Below are 18,406 nucleotides of genomic sequence, written 5' to 3'. Positions count from 1 at the left end.
TGTTTGCAGCTATGAAACATGCTAGTCTAGTAAAAGAGACAGGTAATTTGTCAAAAACCTCACCTACAGAAGTAAGGTTACCAAGTCAGAGGACTATAGACATGTGCCCGGAGGGGCCTGAAGAGCCCCAAGAGGCACATAGGGCCCAGGGGCTGTGTGCTGGCTGCGCTGACTTGGCCAGCTCAGGAAAGGCTTTCTTGTGAAAGAGGCTATTGAGCTAATGACTCAACAGACAATGAGACAATGAAATGGGGATTGTGGGGTAGGGATGTTGGGGGTTCAGGGGCAGCTTTTCAGGTAGTGACTCTGCTACAGAGCAAGTGTGATGTGGCTTTTAACCCATGGAAGAAATCCTGTTGCCCAAGGAAAAAATATAGGACATAATATAACTTGTTGTCTTGTTACTAAAATAGAGCAGGACTGAGGCGTGGAGAGGCACGTTTCCATCCTGCCACTGAGCAGGGCCCAACTAGCACGTGTCAGAGAGGATGGCGGGCAGATAGACAGGCCAGCTGGCCCATCACAGGCATGAGAATAAGAAAGAAAGTTACAGACCAAATCCATCCTAGCCTAAAAGTGATTAAACACGCTCATCTCACCGGATATTGACATCCAGCTTCTTACCCTTCCTGTGAGTGGAAATCACTTCAGTTTGCCCAATGGAAAACCAATATGTCCCCAGAAGAGCATGAGATGGAAGACAATGCCAGTAACTAGATGCTCCATGGGAGTTTCATTGTAGAAATCAGAGGAATCACTTGGCACCACTCCATGGCAAATGAAGGTTGCTTGACCAGATGCCATGGAAGCTACTCCAGGAAATACAGGGCCCCCTACCCAGTGGGAGCCATGTCTAGACTTCCTGTCTAAGATCTGTGGTGACACTTGGGTTCCCTAAGACAGAAACCTGGTATGTTATCCTTGATGTTTTCTCTAGTGCAGCCACCTCTGCCAGCAACCCACCTTCAGCCCCCTCACATCAGCTGTAGTTGACTAGTATTTCTAATCTGACCCCATCTTCCATATCTATTTGTATCCTAAATCAGGGCCTCACTGCTCCCGCCATTCCCGACCAGAACTACCCTTCCTATCTCCACTCCTGATCCCTTTCAAGCCATCCTCCACCAGGGCCACAGGAGTGATAGGTTTGTAGCCAAATCTGGCACTTTCTCTCCCTCCCTCAAGCCCCTGTCCTGGTTCCTCATTACCTGTAACATAAATTTTATGCTCATTACCTCAAGCAAGGTATGCATGACTTACCTTGTATATTTCTCTTAATTCCATCTTTATTTTGTAGAAAATAGTTCAGTCACACCAAATGTCTCAGAGCCTTTGAAAGGAACACTGTGACTCAGGACATTTGCACAGACCTCTTCGTGCGTTTGGGGATGCCTTTCCCCACCATCATTCCTTTCTTATCTGACCAAGTCCCGCCTTTCCTTCAAACCTGCCAGTTTTTCAGCCTTATTCTTCATGATGCCGATCTCCCCTCACTGCATGTGTGCCCCATGAGAATAGAAACCTTGTTTTGTTTTATTATGTACAGTTGTATTTCAGCATCTAGAACATAATAAACACCCAGCTATTGTTGACTAAATTGTTTAATGAAGACTCATCTTCAAAAATAAACGATCCGCCCCACCAACAACAAATCTCAGGTGTTGCCTCTTCTAATGTTAGATAGTGCCATCTTGTTATTACTAAAAATAGGTCATCTGATGTTAAATATTTCCGCATCCCACTTCTTTTCCATCTCTCTTCCATAGTAGTCATCGCTGCACTGAAATGTTTATTTGCATGTCTTCTCCAAGGGCAGGGACTGACTTCTCATCTCCAAATCTGTAGCAACTGGCCTGGAGCCTTCCACAGCAGATAGTAAATATCAAGTTAAATAGATGAATCTATTTTTAAAGTTCAAATAAAGGGTTACAGCATAACAAAGAGAAAACTTGCTTTGGAGTTGGGCACACGCGTTTAAGTCCTCACCTCTGACTGCTAGTGATGTCAGATGAGTGATGTCAGATGAGTGATGTCAGATGAGTGATGTCAGATGAGTGATGTCAGATGAGTGATGTCAGATGAGTGATGTCAGATGAGTGACATCTCGGAACCTCAATTTTCTGACCTACAACTTTCTGATGTTTCATAACATGGGAATAGTCCTCTTTGCTTTTGCATAAGAATTCTTTTCACTTTATATGTATTTTATACCATTCTTCATTTTTGTATAATGTTTGCGTTCCCCTCTCAGGTGTAGTTCCCATGAAATTCCCACCACCAGTTCACCCATTGACCATCCCCACAGTCACTTGTGCTCTTCCCGCCCCTGTTTTGATCCTTCTCCTCCTTCTTCCCCTGCAGAATATCTCTGATTATAGTTGGCCTGTTAACTTTTATTTTTAATTTTTTGTCATTACTTTCTTTCCCCTGATCTCTTATTTGGTTCATCTACATTCCTCCTATAAGTGGAACCATCTGACATTGTTCTTTTTGTTTCTGGCTTATTTCCCTGAGCATAATCCTTTCCACCTCCATCCATGTTTCTGTAAATGGCATGAGTTTATCTTTTATGATTGACTAATAATATTCCATTGTGCATAAGAAATTAAACTCCAAAGTGCCTGGGACATAGTAAGTGATCATGCACATGAATTCCATGCTTTGGTTTTCCTGTAAAGACAATAGTTAAGATGAAAATTCACAAGGGAAATAAAAGCAACATGTTATATCCAAGAGGACCCTAAAGATTAGAATTTAAGCCCAATATCATACCCTTCCTAGGGATTGGATAATTTTGTTTTCATTTGAAATAAGAATATCCCACAATGAAGATTAATCGCAAAGAGAAGCCAAGAACAAATAGTTTCACTGCTGCATTGACCATTCCTTGTTGGAACTATGAGGTAAACCCAATTCCTCCTTGCTCAAATGGGAGAATTGAAGCCCGGGAGGGGTTCAGTTACTTGCCCTTCATCATTCAGCAAGTGGCTGAGGGTGATACTCAAACACAGATTTTCTTGGCTCACTAGTGCTTATTCCATTGACTGGTATAAGAGCTTCCGACTGAGATCAAAGCAGGATTAAGACAGAACAGGGGAGTGGGCTTCTTTTAAAAATCAGGGACCCCATATCCTATCTCTTTAGCAAACCCTTTAATGACCCTCAAGTTCTAGGCTAGTTTCATTATGACTTTGCTTTCCAGCAACAGACTAGCCCAGACACCAGTCGAGCTGTGCAGTTACCTTCTGGGGATCATTTTTTGACCCCTTCTGTGAACCAGAATCAACAGACTCTTCGAGGTTCTCAAGTAACACAGATGCACTGAGGAGCGACTCGACAGATTATGCATCCCACTGCAAGTCTGGCTTGATTTCACTGCCCAGCACTGCCAAATTTTCACTATTCCCAAGCAAGGCTGTAAAAAAGTGAATCTATCAGTAAATGAGGAGGAATCTCACCTTGAAGGTGGTGATAAACTCAAGTATCTCCATTCACAGATCCAGAGCAGACATTCTTTAACATTTTGACAGATAGAAATTCCCTTGAAAAGTATAGAAAATTAAGATTATCCCCAGAAAATTTCATATATACACCTAAAACTTTTCCTGTAACAGTAGGTTTGGGCACCTCTCATGGCCCCAGGTAAGAACTCCTAAGCTGGAAGGTGCATAAAATAATCAGCACTGACAGGTTTCAAAAGGCCAGTAAGTCTCCCTCTGTCCCAGCTTCACATATGGATAACTGGCACCTACAGGAGACCTGCTCTATGCCAGGCCGTGCAGCTACCCAGAGCAGAGCCGAGGCTGGCAGCCAGGACCCAGCGGACCTCCTCCTGCTTCTCGTACTCTCTGCCCCTTGTCTCCTGCCTGCTCCAGGATGCTGCTGCACAAATATTTACTTTGGTCTTTGGTCTTATTTATTTATTTATTTATTTATTTATTTATTTATTTATTTATTTATTTATTTATTTTGCATCAGTCAAAGCCTCTGCAAATGTAGACAAGCATCTCACGGAGAAGCAGAACTTCCTCTTGGGCCAAGTCACATCCGAGTCCCAAAATTGAGCCAGAGCCCAGCTGGGCAGGCACAGTGGATTTTTAGAGCCAGTTCCAGAGTCATGGTCAACTGTACATGGGGGCAGGGGCCCTGCTGAGACTTTGCTTCAGGCCTGGAGTGGAAAAAGTGGGAAAACATGAGGGCTGCAAGAAGCTCTGGAAGGATTTGCAGGAGCTGGAACTGGAGACCAGCTTCTCTCCTAAGTGAGAAGTGCATGATGGATAGACAGGCCATAAATGCCAGCTGTCCAGGGCAAGTCGGGAAGGGGGAAGCATCTCAGAAGTGGGGGTGAGTAGAGATGGAAAGAAGTGACTCTTCTTCCAAAGTGTGGGGGGCTTAGAAGAGCATCTTTTTTTTTCTAATTTTATAACAGTTTATTTTTACATCATTTTGTACATTTTTTTTATCTCAATTTTAATCCCCGCGGGTTTCCCATCACCAAGTCACCTGTGTGCCTAGATGAGCATCTTAAGAGAGTCATACCACCGAGCCCACGAAGCAGCATTTCCCCAAGAATTCATTCAGGAGTGACTTTTGCCAAGTAGGGAAGGAGAGTCAAGCTCTCACCCACCTCTCAAGCTCTTCTGATGCCCACCTCTTCTATTCCATCTGATATGTCCCTGGAGGCTACCTTATATACTGTGCAGTGGGACTGTACAGGAAAACATTGAACACATTTTTGGTTGTCAAAATGGGCTGGTAGGTCTGCTGGTATCTCAGGGAGAGGCCAGGGATGTTGCTGAACATAAACCAGCAAAGTGCCAGGTGCTTGGAATGTTTAAGTTTTAACCAGAGTAATAACCCCGTGAGATATGTAGCATTACCCATTTCAGAGATGAGAAAACTGAGACTCAGTGAAGTCAGTAGCTGCCCAAAGTCACTTTGAGCTTACGCTCCAAATAGAGGCACACAGGATACAGTGTAGGGGACGAGACTTAGCCGAGAGGCTGTGGATGGCAGACTTAAGAGTTTAGATCTTTCCCTGTAGGTGACAGGGCATTGGTGTAGGTAAAGTGGGAAATGACAAGGAAACAATTGTGAAACCACTTAGGGAAAATGGGGAGAAACTGAGGCAATGTGGCCAATTAGGAGGTAGAAGCAATAGCATAGCTAAGAGATAAGATCCTGGGGTCTCCCTGGTGGACGAAGATGTAAGTCTCAGTGCTATCACCCCCGGCCAGATTGGTGACTCACATAGCACAGCAGACCTCTCCTGTCTCGGCTGCTGCTCCCCTCAGCAGTGTATTTCAGTCAGTCCGCCTGTTCTGCTCCCCACTTTGTCTCTGGTGAATCTTCTCACCTCCCTCCACCCCAATTCTTGTGTGCATAAATAAATAAATCTTTGAAAAGAAAAAGCACACTTGAGTTAAATGAATGGGCACACATCCTAATAATCTACCTGCTGCCGAGGGCCAGGTAGATGGTGTGAGTGCAGCACCCAGCAAGGTGTCCAGCTCAGCTAGAGTCCACTTCTGACTCCCTCCCAGCGCCTTTATCCTCAGCTCTTGTCCAAGCAAGGAACTCTCTCAGGGCATGCAGTTCACTAAAAAAAAAAAAAAAAACCCAAAGATATCTGATCCTAATTCTTGGAACCTATCGATGGAAACAAGGCCTTTGGAGGTGTCTTATTAAGGATCTTGGAATGGGAGACTACCCTGACGAATTCAGAGCCCCTAAATATAATAACATACATCCTTAGAAATTGAAGGCAGGGGGCAATTTTTGGACACCAGAGACAGCAGTGGCATCACCATGGACGCGAGGCAGGACATGGCCACGGGCTAAGGAAAGCTGTGTCACCAGCGCTGGCAGAGACTTCTTCTCTAGAGCTTCAGAGGGAGTGCAGCCTGTCACACCTTGAGTTTGGCTCACTGAGACCGACTTAGACGTCTGGCCTCCAGAGCTGTGGGACTAAGTTTGTGGTGATGTGTGGCAGTGGCAACAGGGATTAACAGAGAGCCTCACAGTGACCTCACACTTTAAGTCGCTCTTGAATGATTTGGACTTTTCCTGTCTCTGCCCCGTGTGAGCCTCTCAGAAAAGACGGACTGCTTTGAGTTGCATTCCATACACCAACCAGAAACCACCCTTGTGGTTCTCCCCCTTCCTGCTATCTGGGCCCCTTTCAGAGATGAGAAAACTGAGACTCATCTGGAGACTCAGTCCCCTCTGCTTGTCTTTGTTTCAGCCTTGCTGCACTTCATCATGTCTTCTTTTGCCTGTTTCTTTGCTTTTCTCCCCACTCTTGTCTCATCCTCTGTCTTTCTGTGTCTCCTCACCCCTCAGTGTCTCATGTTTTCTCTCTTCTACTTCTTTCCTCCCACCTCTCCCTCCCTCTCAGTTCAATTCTCTGCTCTTTCCCTTTGTCATTCCCTTCCCCTGTCTCTCTCTTCCCCTTTTGCAATTCCCCATCCTAAGTCTGAGGCTCTCTCAACCCCTCTGATGATCTTGCCTTCCGCATCGCATTGTTCTGCTCCCTCTGGATGGCTTTCTCTTCCTCTCCTCTCGCCTACTCACATCTCTTTCTTTCTCTCTGGATCTCTGCTTCTACCTGTTTCTCTTTGTCTCCTCCTCATTCCTGCTGTGCCTCCGTGTGTCTCTCATTGACAGTCTTCTTAGCTGGGGAAGAGGAGGGGAGGATTTGCTTGCCTATTGGAAAGGACCATGCAATTACCTCTGCAGCCTCCACTCGCACTTCAGGGAAGGACTCATCTATTTAGTCATGCACCTGTCCAACACCGTGGGAGGACGGGAGAGGGAAGCCGAGACAAAAGATGTTCCGTTGTCATACTGTTCTCTGGCTTTACCTAGAAGCTCCTAGACAGGTGCCTCTTAATATTCCAGCAGTGCTGTCAGCCTGACCAAAGAGAAATCACTTTTCCGTAGCCTACCCCTCTGCAGAATTAATCTTTCCCCTTTAATGATGATCATCCGTTGCTGGCAGGGGTAGGCATGTGAGCAGAGACATTCCAGGTGGGGGCTTCCAAACAGGAAGCTGTCAGAGTTAAGTTTCCTTGTTTGGAGATTGGATGATGGCAATGAAAGACCTTCACGAGCACAGGGACCGTATATTTTTCTCTCTTCACTGTCCAGTTGCTAAAACATGGTCTGACCTTCAGAAGGCACCTACTGAATATATGGCCGAGTTTATGAACAAATGGGCTTTGATCTTCTTTAGGCTGATACTTGACTGCCGCATTCGACAAGTCACTTCTGATTTCTCATCCACAAAACAGAATAGTGATGAGACTTGCTGTGGGAGAAGGAAGTGAAATATGGTAGCTGATGAGCAGGCTCAGCCTCAGCTGCCTTTGGGGAATAACAGACCAGGCGAGCTCACTGGTGGTTCTGGAAGACTTGCAGGGAATGAGAAGTATGGAGACTTCAGAGGTGAGTTCTGTGAGAGAACGAGCAGGCTAAAGAAAAGGGGCCAGAGGTCAAGGCCATCAAGCCTATTTGTGTGAGATGCATGTCCTCGGGGTTACTCTGGGAGGGTGGGAGGACTCTCAATCAGGAAACTGCTAGGTCAAGAAGGAGGTGTTCCCACCGGGAAGCACGCATCCCTGGGCTAGATTATCGTCTCCAGAAATGGGGTTGGGCTAGAGCCCATCAAGGCTTGTGTTCAGGTGGGGAGGACTTACTTGTCCTTGATGCTGGCCAGCAACTTTGCCTCCTCAAGTCCACAAAGCATCACCAGTTCAATGCTGTCCTCTCTGGCCACCCCACTTACTGCTCCAACCTATGTCCTGCACCTTAGCACTCCCCTGAACTGATTTGTAATCTTTATTTCATAGCACTTTATCACTTTCTGTCATTCTTGGTCATTTGCAGAGATATTATATGGACAGTTTGTAACTCAGAACTAGAATGTAAGCTCCATGAAGGCAGGCATCTTCACTGGCTTTGTTCACTGTGTATCCCAGGTACATACAAATCGTGGTACATTGCATGTTTTCAATAAAGATTTATTGAGACAATGGGGGTGGGGTTTTTGAATAAGCTTGTTCTACAAAGGCCTCTAAGAGCATACTATGTTGACAATGGAAAGGACTTGAGGGGACACATGTTTACAGTAGGAACAAAGAAAGGACATGGCACAGTCACTTGGCAAGTAGCCAATTATAACCAGCCCGGTTCCTTGGTTCTCACTTATCTGGCATTCAGTGCATCAGAATAGGGGCTCCATGACAGAAAAGAGGATCTACGCTTAACTTCCATTCCCTGTAAATCCTAGGTGCAGTCTGAGAACCAGGAGCAAGGTGGTAGGCAGCTGAGCTCTGGGAAAGCGCTCAGCCAGCCAGATCTGTGGGCAAGTGATCCCGTGAGCTGACTGTTTAGCAGCCATTTCAATTATCTGATTTTTTCTAATTGTAATTCAGGGCCTAGATGTTTATCATCTCATTGGCACCTCAAACCCAAGCGGTACCCTGCCTGTCTCCCCTAAACCCTCAGTCCTCTGTACTGCAGACCCATAGCACCCCCACCTGCCCAGATGCTGGAGTTAAGTAAGCAGGAGTCAGACTTTATTCCTTCCTCTTCTTCTGGCCCCATTTCCAAGCCCCAGGCATCAGCAGGTCCTGCTAGTTCTTCCCAAAAACTTACCTTCCCAAATCGACTGCCTCTGTCCCCAGACCCTCCTCTTTCCCCTGAGCCTCTGAGTAGTCTCCTGGCTGTTCTGCCTACTTCCACTCTTGCTTTCCTATTTTTAGCACAGCAGTGACCTTTGAAAAATATAAATCACACTGTCTCATTTTCCTGCTTAAAATTCTTCAGTAGCTTCCCACTTGCTTAGAAAATCCAGACTCTGTAAGGTTGCCCAGAGTAAGGCTCTACATGACTCACCTGCTGGTCTCTGCACCCAAAGGCCCTTCTGAGGTGCTGCTGTGCCCACGGTCCACTCTCATTTGCCCCAACCTGCCCTTAGCTCTGCAGCTGACCTAATGCCACACCAGCCTGTGACAGTTTCTCGCCACTTACACAGACGTATTGCGTCTATCTTTGAGGGGTTTCTGACTTTATCTGTCTTCACCTCTGGACTTAAGAACCATTGTCTTAGCTTTTTTATCTTTATGTTTATTTTTTTGGTAACCACATTATAGCCTATGCCTTTCAGACAGCCTAAACACAGTAGATAATCAATATATGTGTTGAGTAAACAAAAGATAGACACTGGCTTCTACAAAATAGAAGTTTATATTTCTTACATTGGCATTTGAAGCCTTCACTAGTCTGTATTTCACCTTCTCTGGCAGCCTCACGTTTCCTCGGCACCTGAGCTTCGAGGGCCCTTGGGTCCCTGTCTGTCTCATTCCCAGCCCAGCTGCAGGTGCCCCGGCCCACTCCTTGCTTCTGCTGATGCTCATCTTTCCTCCCCTCCCTGTCTCAGATTTCATCTTTGTCCCTCAAATCCTGGTCTTGCATCCACTTCCATGAAGCATCCCACAATTCTCCCACTTGCAATTAATCGCCTTCTACCTGTGTATTTATGAGTGCTTGAATTCAGAGTCATGAAAGAGAGGAGAAAACATGCATGTGGGGTTAAAAAATACATAGTGTCACATGCTCCCCTCTCTGACTTTCAGGCCACAGGCCCCCGGGCTAGTAATACCAACTCTCATATTTTCCATGTCCTCTTCTGTGAAATGTGTATGGAATGGTGCTCTGGCCTTGCCAGGTTGTGGTGTAGTGTGGTGATAGTAACTGCTGAGTGCTCCACAGAGAAAGCTCTGTAGAAACAGTAGCTGCTTTTGAGAAGGTGGCATGTGGCGGCGTGGTTGGTGACATAGTTACCATGGATCAAGTGAGTCTCCTCCTCTAGACCATACACTGCTCTGACCTAATGCTTCTGGGTCTATCCCCTGTCACTCTTGGTAGCAAAGTGCCCCTCGGGGCCTAGCAAATATTAGGATGAATGGATGAAAATGAGCATTAAATATCAGAACCCTTGCTACGTGCTGATGGGCCCCAGGGAGAAGGAGGCTCAAGCTGCTGTTGTGTACCCTTTAGTTTAACACAGTTCTGGGCAGAAGACTGGGAATCAGTCCATGGGTTAGATATCAGCCCGGATGAACCCTTTGACTTCAATGATTATTTGAGGGTGCTCATCCCACTGGCTGTTCCCGCCCCGTGAAAGACCGCAGGCCACAGAAGGAGCTGAGGGTGATGACATTTTCAACTTATAGATCAACCTGAGATCTTTGTTGGCAAAGAATAACTGTTTTCACCTTGTTTTTTTTTTTTACTTAATTCTGCAATATTTCACAGAATTCTGCAAATTCTGCAATTTGGTGGAAAGAGTTCCAGTCAAGAGAGTTATTGCCTTCTCCACATCTGATTCTTTAATCTTTGTTCAAAGACAGCTTGTTTTAATTGAAAATGTCAATCCATCTCTGTCTTCCTCCCAGCCAGGTCCCATTTCTAGACTCAAACAGAGGAGGAAGGGGTCTGGAATGACCCTGCCATTCTTTTGAGAAAACATGATATGGTTAGAGAAGTAAAGGGGAGAAGACTTGTTCTAGACAATCCCCACTTTGAAAGACTTAACAGAGCTATGTAGAAGGAGCCCTGAGGAAGACTGATGAGCAAGGATGTGGCCCAGGGTTGCTGCAAGTCTGCACCTTGGGGAGGAAGGGTTCACACTGCCTTCCTCTGTCACTTCACACTGTCTCTTCCCTCCTTCCCTCACTTATTCTGTCGGTTCCCCATGGTAATCACCCCCTTCATCACAACAACCCAGGATGCAGGTGTTACTGTGCTCATTTAAGATGAGGAAAGTAGGGCTCAGAGAGAGATGGCCAGTGTATGGGAGAACATGCAGCATTCTAGTTCCCTACTGCTGCTCAGCAAATCTCCCAAACCCAGAGATTGAAACCCTAGCAGTTCTCATATTTTCCATGGATCAGCAATCTGGGAACAATTCAACTGGGTTGTTCTAGAGAGGAGTCTTCGATGTAGTTGCAGACACCTCATGGGGCTGGGAGTCCTGTGTAGTCTCAGATGTCTCCCGGGCTAGCTTGGGCTTCCTCACAGCATGGTGGCCTCAGGGCAGTCAGACTGCTGGCATGGCGGTTCAGGACCCCAGCTCCAGTAGTTCCAGCCTGCAAGGTGCATGACACATGGACTTTTCTGACCTCTCCTCAGAAGTCCCACAATGTCACTTTTATCATTTCTGCCATTCTTTTGATGTCAAGTGAGTCTGAGCCCACCTAGATCCTAGGAGAGGGGACACAGGGCACTCTTGGTGGGAGACGTGCCAAGGTCATCTCACACAATAACGTAAGCTGGAATTTCTTGGGAAAATACTATCTGCCATGCAGACTGTGGCAGAGCCGGGATCTGGATTAGATGCATCTGACTCCAAAACTTCTCCTGCAGAGTTTTAGCCCAGGGATCTTTTCCCCCTCTATGCCCCTGAAGTGCTTACTGTTAGCACACACTTAGAGAGCTGGACTCCCCACGCTTGGCCAGGTTAAAGCCACCAGCCCCCCTGCAGGCCCTGGCAATGAGAGATCCAGAGACCAGGGTCTGCTGGTCAGAGAGGCTGTGTCCCATGCCAGCTTAGGGACTCCTGAAAGGAGACAGGGAAGGTCAGTCACATCCAGAAGACGACAGGGGGAAGGTCCACAGCTCAGGGAGCCTGCGGTGCTTCTCACTGTCGTAAACAAGGCATCTGGTGTTTTTCCTTCTCCCACCAGTCAGGCCTGGGATGACTAAGCTCTTGACAGAAAAGGTGCCTTCGATTTGGGAAGCAGCCCAGGCTGGTGGAAAGCTCAAGGTTCTGCGGTCAGCTCTCCCTGAATTGGAGTTCTGACTCTGCCATTGTCAGTTATGTGGCCTTGGGTATGATCCTTAGCCACGCAGAGCACAGGGGGATAAGAGTGCCTCTCCCACTCGGTTGGTCTGAAGATTAAAATACAGATGTTAGCAAAGGACCTAGGCACATTGTCGGTGCACCATATGCCAGTTTTCATGTCTGGATTATGCCCAACCCCAACTGGGAGACTTCACAAAGAAGGTAACGAGAATTCACAGGATTGCTCCTGAAATATTTGTCCAGTTCCATGACCCTGCATGGAATGGTGGCCAAGGCTTATCCAGTGAAGTGACAACAAGCAGAGGTATCTGGAGGCTTAGAAGAGGTTGACCCTGGAAAGCAAGTAGAGGAAAGGAGTGTGGTCTGGAAATAGAGTGGCATGGACAGACGCCCAGAGGCAAAAATGGTCAGTACTGCTGGAGTGAGAGGGGTAAAGTGGTAGGAACAGGAGAGAGCAAGCACCATGCTAGAAAAATAATCAGGCACCCATTGCTGAAGGGCCTTGGAAAGCAAGTTCCAAAATTTGAACTTTAAAGGCAACAGGGAGCCACTAAAAGGTTTCAGTAGAGACAAGCACTATGTGGCCTGAGGTCCATTAGGATGGGCAGACCGTGGTTAAGGGGAAGATGGTCTTGGCAGCAGGGGAAGACAGCATGGGACAGGAAGGAAGTGGACCACCTCAAGAGATAGGCGGGTGGGTAGGAGCTGGTGACAGTCTGGATGTTTAGGGCTGAGGGGTAGACGTGAAAGCTCTTTGAATGCAATCATGTCACAAATCATGGAAATATTGACAAGGGCACCAATTAAAACCTTGAACAAGGAGTAACATGGAAAGTTTTACTAAAGATGTAAAGTGGGAAGTTTAAAGGTACGGATTAGTCAAAGGAAGAGGTGGGCCGGTATTTCAGGCAGAGGAAATAGCTGTGGGTGAAGGCCCAAGATGTGAGTTACAAAGCACAGAGCAGATACTCTGTGCTGTCAAATAGATGTAATAATTTATACTAAGGTGTCGGTATGGAATTAATCCTTTCTCCTTTCTCAGGGAGTTTGAACTTAACAGGTCAAGCGTCCTCACCCTAAGAATTCATTATTGGTAAATTTCAAGTTCTGTGATCTTGGCCAATTTAGTGAGCCCCTGTCCCTCAATTTTCTCACCTATAAAAGAGGGGACAATATTTTAGCTGCCATTTAAAGTTTTATGAAGACAATATATTCAAAAAGTTTAGAACAGCAGTAGTATTACTAGTCCTCTCTTCACTCTGTCTTTGCAAAATTACTCCTTAACACACACACTTGCAGATATGAAGCTGGGGCGGAATGTGGCAAGAACATTTCTGGATTATTACCGTCTAAACCCCATGGTTGAGAGAGTGTCCATTCCCATGCCAAGGCTGAGGTAAGTAGCAGAACTGGGCAGCATGAAATCTGGTCCCACTTGACAGGCTCTGTGTTCTGAGACAACTTCCCTTAGACATTTTCTGGCCCCCATTTTCCAGTCCATAGCACAGGATCATCCTGGCCCTGACACAGAGAACAGAGAGGGCAGAAAAGCTTATAGTGCTATGTCCTGAATGTTAAGTATCATTATGGGTCAGGCAGGATTAGGGAGTGGTCACATTTTTGGGCCTAACATGGGTATCCACAGGGATCGGGGAAGCTGAGGAGCTGAATCCAGCGTTGTAAGTTAGTTTGGGTGTCTGCATCTCCTACTTCAGCTCATAGCTCATCCTCCTATGATGTGACACAGTCCTACCTATGTCACCTAGACTCATAAGGCCTCTGACCCTTCACTTTCCTCATCTGCAAAAACCATGTGCTTACCTTGAAGATTGTCATAAGATGTGTGTTAAGGTTCCCCATACAGTGCCAGACATACACATGCCCCCTCATCAGCCATAGTCTCCTTCCTCAATGTACAAAGGTTCTGGGCTGGAGAGACAAAGCCCTGTGAAGTTTCACTTTGGGTCTTGTGCTGGAGTCAGCTTCTTAGGTAGTAGGGAGCAAAGTTCAGGAGCTAAGTATCCTTCCTAAGGTCTGGCCAGACTGGTCTCCTGGAGACCTGGTATTTGGGTAGTAACATCTAATGACTTCTGGAATAAGCTGACTTGCCCTACCTCTTGGCCTCATTGACCACTCCCCTAGTAGCCCAGTCTCCTTGAAGGATATGGCAATGTCCAGCTTAAGGATCCTACAGTCTTCTCCGTGGCTTTCTCATGACCTGTCCTTGTGTTTTTCTACCTCAGGACCTTTGCCCTGGTACACCTTCCTTACTACCCTCTCTCATCTCAGAGATCATATAATCACTGTTATTTACTGAGCAAAGTACTGTTTTGTACATGCTCTTACTTAGTCTCTATAAGTATTATATCCCTTATGTTAAAACTGAGGAAAAGAAGGCTCAGAAAGGTGAAGAGAATTGCCTGTGGTCAGAATTTTTGGCAGAGGCAGAATTTGATCCTATGCTTTTCTGATTCCAAAACTCATCTGAGGTCCAGCTAAGCTCTACCTCAAGTGAGAAGCCATTCTTACTGTGGGTTCAAATATTATCTCAGATTCATATTAACTGAGGCCCCTTAGACAGGTTCTTGTCTCTTAAAATATATCTCTTTCTATCTACAAGGTGGGGATAATAGTAGCCTCAAAAATATGGTTTTCAATTGAGCAAGCTGAATACAGTGCCTTGAAGCCAGTAGGTGCTCAATTAATGTTCCCATCTCCTTTGGTTTCTGTATTATAACCCCAGATTTCCAGCCAGCTCATTGAGCAGACCCCTGGACTCTGTTTGGGCTGGATGATCTCTTGGGGTCTACACCTCTCCATGCTGAGTCCCAGGCCTGTGTGCCCCGAGTTCCAAGTTGGAGTCTTCATAAAAGTGCACTCTGACTCATTCCCTGTTCCTCTCAGATTATTCTGGGGTTTTTGTGTAACCCCAGTCCCCCACTCCACCCCCATCTTGTGAATCAGTAACTCCTCAGGAAGACCATATCTGTTTCTTCTCTGTGCCCCCCAGCATTTACACTGTATTAAGGATACATGCATTCATTCATTCATTCAGGAAAAATAGCCCTGTGTGCAGGCTCTGCGGGGAGGGAGGAGCTAGGAGAAGTCAAGGATTAACTCTTTGGTCACTGCCTCTGAGGAGGCCCCTCTAGAGGAAAGTGCTCAGGTCATTCTTAGAAGTCACTCTAGATTCGTTAACATTCTTAAAAATTTAAAGCTTCATAAAACTCCAAAGAATTCTTAGAATCTCATTTACAAGTTAATTTGGGGATTGTCTCTTTCAGGTCCTCTGTCAGCTTGAGTAAAATAATCTTGATCATTTAGCACTTTTCCTGGCATGTTTTACATCACAAACCAGGGAAGTGGCGCTGACACTGGGGAGATTTGCTGTCCCCTGGCCCCTTAGCATGAAACAATTTGAGGGAGCTGAGTTTGAGGGGGCGAGGGGAGGCAGCCGGGGCTGGTCACAAGCAGAACTAGAGCCCAGGTCCATTCCAGCCTGGTTCCCAACATCCTTAGTGAAGGATGCTTGGAGATATAGGGAGGTTCAGGATCAGAAACCAAACCAAACGCAGGGAATCAGCACCCTGATTCTGTTGATGGACCCCTAGCCCTGAGTTTGAGTTTAGGCAACTCCAAAAAGTTTTCTAAAGAGTTACAGCCTTAAAGACTTGAAATGCACCCACCCTTAAATTAAGAAAAGCAGAACTCCTCCTTCTCCATCATTCTGCCTCATCAAACTATCACTATCTTAGCTCTCCACTGGCCAGTGACTCCTTAAATTCCCAGGATACACAGTGCCGACTTGGGGCTGGAATTCTTGGCCTTTTATTATTTTGCCTTTACCATTATGCCTTTATTCTTTGCTACCTAAGGATCAAGTGGTATAAGTTAAAGAACAGTGTTGGTTTTAAAGGGGAATTACATGTTTTGACTCAAAGTGGATCTTTGTTTGTTCTCAAATCTATGTATAATTATGTCAGTTTCCACCCACATGCCGATGGGAGTCAGAGCTTGACCTGATGGGTAAGCTGGTCTCTGGCATGGGCTCAGGCTCAGTCCAAGCTGGCAGGCTCCGCTTCATGGGAGATCATCAACTTCTCAATACAATGTCACCCACTAAGGGGCAGGCCCAGCACTGCATACTGGAGGAGGATAGGTAGCCCCTGCCCATCAAGGGCCCATAGTTCTAGAGGAGAACAGCCTGTACACATGCAAAGATAACAAACATACCGAAGAATGTATAAAAGTGCTACATATCAGATCATACCCTCTCTCAAACACCTTCCATGGCTCTCCATTGCCTTCATTGTAGCATTCCAATTTGTCTTCTTGCTCCTCTAAGTCCTGGCCTCCATTTTAAACTTCACTTATAACTTCCTACTGTGCCCTCTTCCCTGTGAGCACCTTCTTCATCCCACCTGCTTTCTACCACTTCATACCCATGCTTTGTCCTGAACGAGTTGACTGTTTTCATACCACTATCCCTTTGTTCACCCTTTACCTGGAATATTCTTCTTTTTGTCTCTAGACAGTGATCTCCTACTTATCTTTCAAAGCCCATTGACACACCATGGCTCTGTCCATGGACCCTGTTCTTCACCTGGGACAGAGCTCCTTCTCCTCAGCTGGTGAGCTAGTTGCACTTTGTACATGACCAGCATGGTGTGTCCACGGTGCTTTGGCTTGGTGTCTTCTCATGTTGGGCTTCTTCACAGACAACTTGCTCCTTGATGAGCTCTCTTAGTCACTCCACATCCTTAGTGTATAGTGCATGACTAGCATGGAATCAAGTCATTGAATTATAAAATGGTAAAAATGGCAGAACCAAAGAAGCCCCTAAGCACCATCTACTTTAACCCCTTCATGTTATAGAAAATCAAAATGAGACTCAGCTACAAATGACTTCTCAATTCTAATTCAAATGCCCCAGGGTCCCATATTTATGGTGCTTGCCATTTTCTGTGCATTATCATTCATCATTATTGTGTATAGTTATTTTGTACAAATGTCTCCCCTGCTGAACTGTGCACATCCCAGGGAGATCACCCATGTCTGCCTCATTCCTGTTGACCCATACCATGTACCTAGAACATTGCTTTGTGAGTATCAGGAGATGAGGAGAAACACTAGGTGCATTAATTCATATTATCCACTTAACCTCACAACACCCCCAACAAATTGGAATATTTTTCTCCATTATACAATCGAAGTTCAGAGAACTTAAATAACTTGCCTAAGGTCACACCTCTCCTAGGAAGATGACCTGGGAATTCACTTCAGTTCTTTCTGATCCTAAAGCCCACTCTTCCACTGCAAATAAATCTTAGTCCAATGGCAAATCAGTTTGTCAGTCAATGACATAAAAAAGTTCCTTGGTGGAGAAAGTACAGAAAAAGATCAATTGTTGGCCTTACTCACAAGGAGTTCATAGTCTAGTGTGTGTGCAAAGAAGACAGAGGTACTGAAAGGTAGTTTTAAGGATATTGTGTTGTGCTCTGGGTGTTGAGACATATAAAAAAACTAAGTGACTGTCTGTCTTTCAAGTGCCCCCAAGCCTTTGGAGAAGGCAGAGCCATCAGGAAACGCCATCACTGGCTATACTGAAGAACACAGAGGGGACTCAGGAGCCGTTGAGGGTTATGAAGGGAATGAGGTCCATGTTTTCCTAAGCTATAGCTCTAATGTGTGCTTATCTCTATCCCGTCATGAAATGGATGAATGAACTAGAGTCAGGTTAGATGAGTTGGAGCTGTAGAGCAGTCTGACTTTCTCCAGAACCAGAATGGCACAGTGTATCCACCCACCCACCCATTCATCCACCCATCTACCCATCCATCCATCCATCATTCATTGAGCCAAGATGCCTGCTTAAAACCCACACCTGTCTGGGGTCCAGTGACACAGGGAAGAGGAAGGCAAGGCCCTGGCTCCTGGGAGGTCACAGCCCAGTGGGGGAGACAGACACGCACACAGATGATGGCAATGAGGTGTGTAATATGTGCTGTCTTTCTGCTCTCTGACTGTTATCTCCCCTCATACAGGAAAGAAAAACCCCCTCCCTACAAGCACCCACTCCTGCGGGGCCCAGCCGGCAACCACCCCAATGGCAAAGGGGACAAGAAGAGCTCAGTGAACCACAAAGGCCCTTCAAATTCTTTTTAAAGACCTGAGCTTTGGGAAGGTCTTGTGGCATCAGGAGCATGGATTTTCTGCTGGGATTTGAATTGAATCGCATTTTTCTAGTTTCCAAGATAAGAATTATGGGATAATGAGTGAGGTAGTAAGTAAAAAGGAAGGGGGGGAAACTGAGGAATTTCATCATCAATTTTCCCTTCTACCAATGGCAAGTCAGTTGTAAACCTTCAGCTTAAGGCTCAGGAACAAGACAGGAGCCTCCAAGCAGGCAGCTCCCCACAACAGAGATCCTCACAGGATGAGGAAACCTAGGCAGCCCTTTGGAGAGCTTCCCCCCATCTCAGGTCAGTGCTCGTAAAGACTCTATCTTCGCAAGCTGTACAGCTACTTGATAGTGAC

The 18,406-nt window shown here is 46.1% G+C and overlaps 1 protein-coding gene across 1 annotated transcript in view; it reads left to right on the top strand.

The window, feature by feature from the left end:
* AGBL4 (ATP/GTP binding protein-like 4) overlaps positions 1 to 18,076 on the top strand; it is an 893,441-nt gene extending 875,365 nt beyond the window's left edge. Inside the window, 3 exon segments of the mRNA XM_004679485.2 lie at positions 13,169 to 13,265; positions 14,276 to 14,300; positions 17,912 to 18,076. Coding sequence (XP_004679542.2) covers positions 13,169 to 13,265; positions 14,276 to 14,300; positions 17,912 to 18,034 — 245 coding nt within the window. The 3' untranslated portion in view covers positions 18,035 to 18,076.
* The last annotated feature ends 330 nt before the right edge of the window (positions 18,077 to 18,406 follow it).

The sequence above is a fragment of the Condylura cristata genome, unplaced genomic scaffold, assembly GCF_000260355.1.
Source record: "Condylura cristata isolate star-nosed mole 26May11 unplaced genomic scaffold, ConCri1.0 scaffold00008, whole genome shotgun sequence".
NCBI classification, from domain to species: Eukaryota; Metazoa; Chordata; class Mammalia; order Eulipotyphla; family Talpidae; genus Condylura; species Condylura cristata.
This window is presented reverse-complemented; position numbering and strand designations above follow the sequence as displayed.